The sequence below is a fragment of the Ammospiza nelsoni genome, chromosome 14 (genome assembly GCF_027579445.1).
Source record: "Ammospiza nelsoni isolate bAmmNel1 chromosome 14, bAmmNel1.pri, whole genome shotgun sequence".
NCBI classification, from domain to species: Eukaryota; Metazoa; Chordata; class Aves; order Passeriformes; family Passerellidae; genus Ammospiza; species Ammospiza nelsoni.
In genome coordinates this window covers 15,619,056-15,630,213 of record NC_080646.1, presented here as the reverse complement: position 1 = coordinate 15,630,213, position 11,158 = coordinate 15,619,056, and the positions used below count along the sequence as shown (strand labels likewise).

The window sequence follows — 11,158 nt, the reverse complement described above, 5'->3', positions numbered from 1 at the left end:
GGCAAGAATGTCATTAATATTTGGTCTTGGTTTCAGATTCTTGAAGAAGAGCTTTTCTATTATATCATTTCCCTGTTTTGGCCAGCCCTTGGACTACAGCTGTGACTACAGTTCCAACTCTATATCCTATAAGGTATGAAGGCTGGGTTTGGTGCCACCACTTGCAACATGCAGTGCCCTTACAATGAATGCTTTTCGAAATAAGACAAGAGCTTTTTCAAAGCAAAGCTTTTGTTTGAAACTCTTCAAACTTCAGGAAAGTTTATACTTGACTCCAGATCCCAATTCAGCTGCTTGGGACCATCAAAAAGAAACCTATCAGTGAAAAAGTATATGGAGTTGCAAGAAAAGGAAAGAAAGGGGACAGCAGCTGACAAAAAGATATAACAAAGAAATAAGTGAGCAGAGGAAAACCAACAAAAGCTGAAAGTTCATCAAATCTGCATGCAAGGAACTGGACTTGTTTCAAAAGTGGAACTGAAGGCTTTATTAAGACTCAATTTTCTGTGGCTCTTGTCTTTTGCCTCAACTGCCCCAATGCCAATGCACTGCAATGCTGACACATGCTATACAAAAAGCTGTAGATACTCTGAGTGACTTGGTGGAGCAGTCAGAGATGTGAAATGAATGAGCAAACAGTGCAAATGCCATTGCAATTCACTCCCAGGAACACAGTCCCTTGATGGTTTCCTGGGGACACAGCACCCAGACGCAGAGGATTCTTTGCTCCTGCCACAACTGTTCAGAGTCCTCAGAACACAGAAGGATGTGAAAATGATTAATGTTTCACTGTGAATGCCAACCTCCTGGAAAGAGGATGGAGATGCTCTTGCTGCTGCTCTCCCACAACAGGGAGATGGTATACATATGCATATATATATATATATAAATAAATATAAATCTGCACACAGGCTCCACACTCTGTCACAAGTCGCCCTTTGTTCCTGCAGCACCTGTGGGTGACCAATCCTACACTGAACCCTAAGACGGAAAAACAAACCCAAAACTGATGGATCAGTCCTGAAAGAAGCCTGGAATTGAATCCAGCTCTCTGCAGGCACAGTTGTAATACACAGTCACTTTCCTAAACTGACATGGCCTGACATTAGTAACCACAAAAATGCATATTCCTGTATTACTCACTTTGGCAAACACCACCACATAACTTAAATACCATTCTCATCTTCCTCAAACCCACTAGCAAATGAATTATTTAGTGTGGAGCAGGGAGAGAAGCTGACACGTCTGGTACTTGAATGCTGCAGTGCTCATGTACCTGCAGAGCTGAAGCTCCCAGTTAATTATCTAGCCTTCCTGTTTTATGGAAGTTCATGTGTCTTCAAGACATTAATGAATCAAGGCTTACCTGGCATTCCTCTTGTGTGTGAGGCTGGTGTTGAACTGTGAATGCTGACCTGAGCTGGGGCTGTAGTACCAGACTACAATGGCACTCAGCCCGTGTTCTTAAATTGTCCTGCTCCCAAGGTGTTCTCTGCAGCTGAACTTTGGGCTAGGAAGTGCCTTTTGCAATCTTCATGTGGCATCCAGTCATGACCTAATTCACTTCTACGTGTAAGCACAATATGAGGGTGATCATAATGATCATTTTAATATGGCAGGTTTCTTCCCTGTACCACTGTTTTAAAAGCTGTCATTGGAACCCAGAGGCACTCCCAAGGCATTGCTGTGATTAGGGCTGAAATACCCATGCTGACACAGTGCTCCCCAACAAGGACAGACATACAGAAACCTGCTCTCAGTTGCTGTTCCACAGAGGCAATTTATCTGTAAATCAAACATGTGGCACACTTTGCTTCAGATTATGCTCTTGATGCACCAAAGCAGCATCTAATCAGCTTTCACTCTATCAAATACAGATTTGTGTCATAAGTGATGTAGGACATAACCCACAATCTCACTCTGCCCTCTCACAGGAGAACAGGAACAATCTTTTCCCATGAAGGCCTAAGGTGTTCACTGTACAGAGCAAATACCAGTGCACAGAGAGAACTTTGAAACCTCTGGGGGGATTAGAAACACTTTGTCTGTCAAAGATTATGTTACAGTCCTGCAGTACTCTATACAGAACTGCAAGACCAAGCTTGATTATTTGAACATAAGCTGAAAGTAGTATATTTGAAGTGCACATTTAAATGAAAGAATTCTTAGAAGAACCCTGGCAAGAAATAGAATAACTTCTTTTACTTTTGGAGAATGTTTACCATTGCGTCATTATAAACGAGTAAATGAGGATTTCTGAAATTCAAGACATTAAAGCTGTATGCCTGAAAATCTTCTCAAAGCTCAACCTAATCAGAGAACTAAGGATCCTGTAATTATATGTAAAAGTCTGTAATTATGTGTAAGAGTTTTACCCAGATTTTCATTCTTGACTGCAGAACTGTGTTAAGACACATTCAGAATTCCTGTTTTGGTTGTTACTCTGCTTACTCAGACAAGTTCCATTGATCTCAAAGAGCTTTGTGTACGTATGAAAACTGATTAAGAGCTGTGAAAGACCACTGATCCTTTGTCTTTAGTTTTAAACCTCTGGGAATCTGATTAATTCTCCTGAACTTAAATTCTGACATTTTTTGCACTTTTAACTCAAGCAGAGACAGCAACTTGAGAAACTTCAGCTTCCAAAAGAAAAGTCATACCTTTTTTTTTTTTTTTTTGGATCTGACACAGATGATTAGCAGGGAAACTTCCTTTCTGGAGCACAAGGAGTGGCTGAGGGCCCTGTGGGAGCTCAGCCCGGAGGAGGCTCGGGGGGACCTTCTTGCTCTCTGTAACTCCCTGACAGGGTGTAGCCAGGTGGGGATCAGGCTCTTCTCCCAGGAAACAAGTGACATGACCAGAGGAAACAGCCACAAGTTGTGTCAAAGGAGGTTCAGGCTGGACATCAGGAAGAATTTCTTCACAGAAAAGGTGGTCAGGCATTGAAATGAGCTGCCCAGGGAGGTGGTGGAATCACCATCCCTGAAGTGTTCAAGCAATGATCAGCTGTGGCACTTCGTGCTCTGGCCTGATTTGATCATCTTGCAGGCCCCTTCCAACCTTAATGACTCCGTGATTCTGTGATTCTGTGAAGTTAAAGCCTTCTGTGCCGTGATAAGAGCCTTGGGCAGTGCTGCAGCCCAAGGAGCGCGGGGTCGGGCAGTGCCGTGCTCGGGCTGCCCCTCACCTCCTGCACACCTCAGACAAGCGGCAGCCGGCCCAGCCTTCCCTCAGGAGCTACTACACGGCTGGGCCGGCGGCCCTGGCCGCACCCCAGAGCTCACACCAGCAGTGCCACGGCAGCACCGCTGGCACCACTGGCACTGGTACCGCACACCCAACATCTGAGGGCTGCCCACAGCGATGGCGCCGGCCCCGCGCCTGCCTGTCCTGTGGGTGAGCGGGAGGGGATGAGTGAGAGGCGGCCATGAAGACGTCAACTGTGGGACGCCAGTGCGGGACGCGGGACCGGGGGCTCGGTGCTGCTGTCCCTGAGGGCGCTGACGGGCAAGACACAGAGCCGGGGCTCGGTCCCCCTCTCCCTGAGGACGCTGACGGGCAGGACGCGGGGCCGGGACTCAGTGCCGCTGTCCCCGAGGGCGCTGCCGGGCAGGACGCGGGGCCAGGGCTCGGTGCCGCTGTCCCTGAGGGCGCTGCCGGGCAGGATTCGGGGCCGTTTCCACCGGCGGGACGTGTCCCGCTGTCCCTCCCGGCCACAGGGCGGCGGCAGAGGCGCGGGGCCGGAGGGCGGGGGAGCGGCGCTCTCGGTGGTACCGAGGTCATCACGGCGCGACGGCGGCGGGAGCTGTGTCCGGCTGCTGTGGGCGCGCTCCCCTCGGAATTGTTTTCAGAAAGACATGACCACACAGGTAATTAAAAACACAGCGTTAGCTGAGCTAATTGCTGGCTTGAGGTGTGTGTATGTGTATGTATATATATGTGTATAGGCTGCTCATGTGTAATATTAATTATTTTTTCTTTCTAGTACGGTATTCTCTTCAAGCAAGAGCAAGGTGAGCAAACGCTAACGGGTTCTGAGCAGTGTTGGTGTTCTGGGATGATGTAAAGTAGATAATGGCAGGTATCCGTGTGAGGAGACCTGGTTATGTGTGTATTGGGCATAAATCTGAGTAACTCAGAGGTAGCTGTGCTGCTTTTTCGGCATTGACGCTGCTCACATATTTTGGAAGAACGAAGACAGTGACGAGGCTCTCAGAGCGCTCAATAGACCTGAGGAGCAGGGCACGGTCTATTGCCAACATTGCAGCTAGCCAGTTCAGCATTGCCAAAACCAGTTGTGATCTCCTATCAAAAGAAAATACTTATTTTTAAATTAATGTGCTTATATTCTCTTTTAGCTCATGATGATGCCATTTGGTCAGTTGCATGGGGCAAAAATAAAAATGATGGTTCTGAAACAGTGATCTCTGGCTCTCTGGATGATCTGGTAAAGGTCTGGAAGTGGTAAGTGCCCCATATTAATCTGTGTTAGGCCTTAGAAATGGTCTGTATGGAGCAGCCTTGAATTTCCACAATCTCTAGCGATATTAGAAGAATGGCACACAGAGCTGCTTCTTTGAGCAAGTTTATCTCCATTGGTGTGTGCTTTCTCTTGGAGTGGTGGCATTCTGGTGTGCTTTCATTAAAAAAAAAAAAGAGAATCCTTTTGAAAATGCATTTCAGAGAATACTTAATGAACTTCTAAACCAAAGAATGAGAAATGCATCTTTTGATGAGACAGTGCATTTGGAGATGTGTATTGTGAAGGAAATAATGGGAATAGTGAGAAAGAGGAAATGAAATCTTCCTTTTTTATTGAAAGAAAGATCCTGATAATCCTAATGGAAGTGTGCTTTTGCAAAGGAGTTATTGTCTCTTAGGCAAAGCAGTGTGAAGGATTTGCTTCACTTCAGTGGTAGGTTTAGCTTGGGTGGGGTGACTGTGAAGATGTCAGTCGTGGTACTTTGTGCTGAGCTCACAGGCCAGCCCTGTGAGCACCCACAGACTGGGGTGTGATGGACGTTTTTTGGTGGGATGGCTTCCAAACTTAGGATGAAGTACCTGCTTGGCAGGAATGTGGTAAATTATTGATTTGTCAGTTCTTTAAGTACAGAGAGTTTGTGCGCAGCCCTTCAGGGAGGAATTGGATTGTTTGTTTTGTGTGAGACTGGGCATGTTCAGCCCCCCCAGCTGTTCCCAACGAGGCTTTTCTTTCCCTGCACGGCAGGAACGATGAAAAGCTGGATCTGCAGTGGACTCTGGAGGGGCACCAGCTGGGGGTGGTGTCAGTGGACATCAGCCACACGGGTGCCATCGCAGCCTCCAGCTCCCTGGACGCCCACATTCGCCTCTGGGACTTGGAGACTGGCAAGCAGATCAAGTCCATAGATGCTGGTCCTGGTAAGACACCAGTGCTGAGCTGGCTCTGCAGGGGAACACTGTGACTCTTCCTGGCAGATACTGAGGGACCAGGGTACCTGAGGGCATTAAGGTCTTTGGGGGGTTTAATCTTTCCCGTATTTGCAGAAGTCTTTAAGGTTTTATGAGCTCCACACAAAGCAACATCAGACAATTTTACAATTTTACAATTTTATTTTTACACACTACTTGTGCTTTCTCAGGTACACATAGTAGGCATTTTGCTGCATGCATAAAGCAGAAGCTTCTCTTACACATGCATTGGTAAAGGGATATTTGGAAGAAATAATTCAAGTGCTTATTCGGATGCATTTACAAAGGAGCTCTGAATGTTCTTCATAACACTGCAGTGAATTTGAGCCTTGCATCTGATCCTTTTTTATCCAGCATGTCCACTCCTGAGGAAGCAAGCCAAAACAGCTATCAATGGTAACAATGCTGATGTTCTCCAAGCTGGAATTCAGGGCCCAAGGTCTTATTCCAAGTATTTCATGAGTCCACTGGGACTCACGAATTTAAGAATAATCTTGCAGTGTTTTAGGCAATTAATATTTAACTTTTAGGAAAAAAAACCCTGTAAATTAGATTGTGCCAGATAAATACATTGCACTGCTAGGAAAAATGATGGGTTTTTACATTCAATTGCAGGAATGTTATCTGTCTTACATTTGTCTGCATTTCTCCTGTACTTTCATCTTCTGTGCTTTGCTACATACTTGTGTTGCTTTTTTCAGTAGTTTCAGTCTTTTGGTTCTGGGAAAAAAGTAAGAATTTCCACTTAATGATGCAGTCTTAAATTCTAAATTTAACATTACATGAGGGTCTCATAAGGTCAGGGTCTTACTAGAAATGTAATCTTTTACTAAATGTAAGTAAATAGCTCAAGATATGCTCCACTAGTTACATAGAAGGGGTGACTTGATGAGCTTGTACATTCTTAGGGGGTTACACATCTAAACAGATGCATACAGGACTGACACTGTTGAATAAGAACCAAGAACAGGATCCAGCTAACTGGTTTTTATTTTTTAATACAGTTGATGCTTGGTCCCTGGCTTTTTCACCTGATTCCCAGTACCTTGCAACAGGAAGTCACGTGGGGAAAGTAAATATTTTCGGTGTTGAAACTGGAAAGAAAGAATATTCTCTAGACACCAGAGGAAAGTTCATCCTTAGCATTGCATATGTAAGAAGCACATAATTCCTTATGAGAAATTGCTATTGCTGTAATATGTTGTAAATAGGTGTTTTTGTTTCCATCTATCAGTTTATCTCTGCAATAATATTAGGTGACAGCCATAGTTCCAAATACAAATTGTTTGACATTTCCCCCTGCACATCTGGAAAATATATTTGGATCTTGTTTATAGCCTTCAGGATTTTTGGAGCCCAGGTATCTTGCATAGGTTACTATTTGTGAAAAGTTGCCAAGGGAATGTCAGGGCTTACACAGCATAAATACACACAGATGTTGAATCACAATTTTTGTGTTTTATTACAGAGTCCAGATGGAAAATACTTGGCCAGTGGAGCAATAGATGGCATTATCAATATTTTTGATATTGCAACTGGAAAACTTCTGCATACGCTAGAAGGTATGGTTTGGTTATTTGCAGTACCTAATTCTGACCTCATTTCTGACAAAATTAAAGGATATAATGCAAGTCAGAATAAGCTACAACAACCATGGCAAAAATGAGTTGACATATTTGTCCATTAGACAGTATTTACTTATTTAGTGTGTTCTAACCTAAACTGCTTAAAATATTAGAGGCAGGCTGTAAACTCACGCTTGCATCATAAATGCCTTTTTTAAAAGATACAGTCAGTAATGCTTAACTAAATTTTTAAATTGGAGCTCCTTGTATTGCAGAAAAGTACAAGGGAATGAAGCCAAGCCAAATGTGTGCTGCCCTGCACATGATTTTTCTTTTTCTTGCATTATTTGTTCTAAAGCAATTTTTTGCTAGTCTAAAAAGTAACTGAACATTTTATGTTGTAGAACACATGCATTTTTTTTTTCTAACAGATAAATGGGCTTTTAATGTTAATGCAGTTTCTGCCCAGTTGTAATCAAAGCCCCAACCACTTAAATATGCAATCATACTATAAAATATGACATGATTTCTAATAGAGATGCACAGTTGAAAGAAATTAGATAGTCTTTGTGTTGCAGACATGCATTAACATTCACAGTTGAGAATTGCTGTTTCATTTTCCCTTGTGTGAAGAAGCCTCTGGAGAGAAGGAGGCTTCAGAGGCTGCTGTGTCTGAGCAGGCAGAGCTGTTGTAGCTTGCTGGGCGCTGTGTCAGTGGGAGGAGTGCCAGCCCTGCCCTGTGTCCCTGTCCCTGCAGGCCATGCCATGCCCATCCGCTCGCTGACCTTCTCCCCTGACTCCCAGCTGCTCGTCACTGCCTCCGATGATGGATACATCAAAATCTACGATGTGTGAGTGGCTGATACTGTGAAACATAGAGCTAACCCTCCGCTCTCCAGAATTCCTTTCAGCTTTTGGTGACTTTTTATGTAATAAATAATCTTAAATCGTAAAATACTACATCCTTAGATAGTTTTTGAAAGTGTAGAGGTAGAAGAAAGCTGTAAATTGAAAACAAATTACTTTCCTCATATTTGCCTGTAGGCAGTAAGCTAATTCTTCTGTGTATCTGTCCTGTGAGCTTGTGTTCACCTCTCTTAAACATCTGTTCTGTGCACAGGAAATTATATTTATGACCTATTTCTGTTGCATCTTGCAATACCTTGGAAGACCCTGGGGAGGAAATGGCCCTGCTTCAGTGGTCTTCACCTTCTAAACCTGCATTGCTTTGGCTTTGGTGAAACTCTTTGTCCTCCAGTCCATCTTCTTAGCGACTTCTTTTTATGTTAACTATTTGAAATGGAAAAACAGAATCTGCTGTAGCACCAGTTCGGCTTGGATGAACAAATGTCCAGAAGTCACCTTCCATTGAACCATTCTTCATTGCACTAGCTAGGGTATATTCTTGTTGCTTTTTCCCTGGAATTCACAAAGCAAATGCTAATGTGTTCTTTCCACAGGCAACATGCAAACTTGGCTGGCACATTAAGCGGTCACGGATCCTGGGTTTTAAATGTAGCATTTTGTCCCGATGATACCCATTTTGTTTCCAGGTACTGAGGATTTTTAATTGTTTTTGATTACTGGGGAAAAAAAAAGTGTACAAATTGCAGTGGGATCTGTAATGAAGTAACATAAAATTTAAAGGCTCGAGCCAATCTGTGATGTGATACCAGCTGTAGTGAGAGCATTTTACAGAGTAAGTCTTCCCATTGCAGTGTAGTTCCTGACAAGTGAAAAACACCTAAGAGAACAGCAGTTTGATTCTGAATAGCTGAAAAATTGCTCTTGAATCAAGAATTACAACCGAAAATAGTAATACATTAATCTACTTGAATTTTAGTATTAATTCTTAAAACAGCTGAGGCAGCTGGGGAGCCAAGTATATGTAACAAGAATTTCCTTATCCAAAGAACTTGCCTCAAAGAATTTTTTGGCCAAAATGGGAGTCTTCATTTTCACATTGCACATGTTGGAACAGTAAATTTATTTTAAAGGTAGGGAACCTACCAGAAGATGCAGTCATTTGCTACTTCATCCCTGTATTTGATGGGTGAAAGAGGGTTTCTTATGTCTGCCATATGAGAACCTTTAATGTTTGCATTAAACTTTAGTTAATATATTAATTTAAACATTAATCAGCGTTATTTTTCTTTCAGTTCATCTGATAAAAGTGTGAAGGTTTGGGATGCTGGAACAAGGACCTGTGTCCATACTTTTTTTGACCACCAAGATCAGGTATGGCTGCTATTCCCTGAGTCACCACGTTCCCAGGAGAGCTTGTGTAGTTGAGCACATTTGTGCTTCACCTTGGTGCTGCAGCTCCAGGCTTGCAGTAATGCAGCTTTAGCCTGCTATAATGAAAATTTAGAAGTTGTGGTTATTTAGCACTTAATATTGAACTAGTACTCCCAGGTGTATATGCTGATCTCTTCCAAGTCATTAATATTTTTCAGGCCCAAAAAAGGCAATCCTGAGTGGCCTAAGTCTCACCAGACTCTGTTACCTTTGTCTCTGGTTTTACTTATTTCTGTGACTAACACAGCATGTGTAAGGGTGGAAGTACTTATTTAAAAGGATGGAATTACTTAAACAGATGCTTGAAAGCAGCCTGGCAACTTGGGAGTTTTTCCTCCTTCAGTGTCTGTAATACTGGGGGTTTTTACTTTATTGTTCAGTGACAGCTACCTGTGAGAAAAGGAGTTAGGTTTCTACCCATTTACTCTTTGGCCAAATGTTAGGTGATAAACAGAACAAGTGTTTTATTTTAATGGACCACTGAACAAGAAACAAAGGATATTCTTTCAGATTTTATTTGAATGTTTTCTTCTGTAGTACTTTCTTGCTGGTAACCTTCTTTTCAGTTACCTGTAGTTGTGGGGGTTTCTGTCCCCTGTTGTTTAGCTATTGTGTATGATCTCATTCAGTTTGTGGCAGACAGAGATGTGTTAGTTACTGGGAATGCTGGGTTTAGGTACTAATGCAAAATAGTGTCCAAGATTACCCAAACCATACAAATGTCAACACACCCACTCTGCATTTCACATGAACGTGCTGGGGAGCCTTCACCCTTCCTGATGTCATTATGATGGAGATGGGTGTCAGTCAGAGATTGTGTAACTGTCTTAGATCAGAGTGACCTGAATTTTTCTAAGTTTTGTACTGGTAGGTAAATGGTTCTCTGAAAGAGCTCAAGGATAAACCTAGTTGTTCTTCAGTCTGTCATGGTCTCAGTCTGCATGACAAATACTTCCTCTCTTCCTTTCCTGCACTGTACTCTTTTCAGCAAGGGCTGCAGGATGGGCAGGAGTGAGAATGCTTGGGTTATTTATGCAAACTGGGGCGAGCACTTTTCAGCCCTGCCCGAGGATCTCTGGCTGGGTAAGGCACAGTCAGTGGTGTAGGAGCCCGGCAGACTCCTAGAGGGCAGTGTCCTGCTCTGCTTCGGCAGCCTCAGCTGCTGGTGAAGCAGAAGCCACAACTACACCAGTTCTAATTAGGTGACTTTTCAATACTCTTTCCTCTACTGCTTGTAATAAATATTACTGCTGCAAAGATTCTTTTTCTTTGTGCTCTCTGGATAAATTTGCATATGTCTTATTTACAGGTTTGGGGAGTGAAATACAACGGAAGTGGGTCCAAAATTGTGTCTGTTGGTGATGACCAAGAAATTCATATTTATGACTGTCCAGTGTAAATGTCTTGACTCAGATGCTTCAATAAATCTCTTGTAGCAGTTTCAAGGGACTGCTACTGTTCTATGTAATTTTTTACTATGATAAAAGCATTCATGCTGATCTGCAAAACCAGATCTAATTTTGATTTTGCTTAGCACAAGATAAAGTCTTACTTTTTTAAAATAAAAGCTACAGCTCCAAGTCCTTGTGTCTAATTCTTGGGGAAAAAGTATTTTTGGAAATAGGTAGTCATGGGTGAAGTACTGCTCAGTTAATCACCCCTGCCTTTAAACATAAATAGACCAGAGCTGGAAGGCATGGCCTAAGTGTTACAGCAGCTTATTTTAGCAGAAGGAGAATGACTGAGGCTGTGTTATAGATATGGGAAATGACAGCCCAGCTTGTCCTGCTGCTAGTGAGTGCAAGAGGATCACTTAAGCTGAACACCTGTTTCAACAATTGTGT

The 11,158-nt window shown here is 43.0% G+C and overlaps 1 protein-coding gene across 1 annotated transcript; it reads left to right on the top strand.

Annotated features, from left to right (window-relative positions):
• The first annotated feature begins 3,663 nt into the window (after nt 1-3,663).
• On the top strand, nt 3,664-10,894 carry SKIC8 (SKI8 subunit of superkiller complex). Its single transcript, XM_059481836.1, has 10 exons — nt 3,664-3,869; nt 3,986-4,013; nt 4,359-4,464; nt 5,228-5,400; nt 6,456-6,604; nt 6,920-7,013; nt 7,774-7,867; nt 8,477-8,569; nt 9,176-9,254; nt 10,624-10,894. The coding sequence occupies exons 1-10, from the start codon at nt 3,858-3,860 to the stop codon at nt 10,711-10,713; spliced, it is 918 nt and encodes a 305-aa protein (XP_059337819.1). The 5' UTR covers nt 3,664-3,857; the 3' UTR covers nt 10,714-10,894.
• The last annotated feature ends 264 nt before the right edge of the window (nt 10,895-11,158 follow it).

Coding starts and splice junctions, on each gene's coding strand:
- SKIC8 (XM_059481836.1), top strand. Junction 4,465..5,227: donor CTGGTAAAGGTCTGGAAGTG/GTAAGTGCCCCA, acceptor CCTGCACGGCAG/GAACGATGAAAAGCTGGATC. Junction 7,868..8,476: donor TACATCAAAATCTACGATGT/GTGAGTGGCTGA, acceptor TTCTTTCCACAG/GCAACATGCAAACTTGGCTG.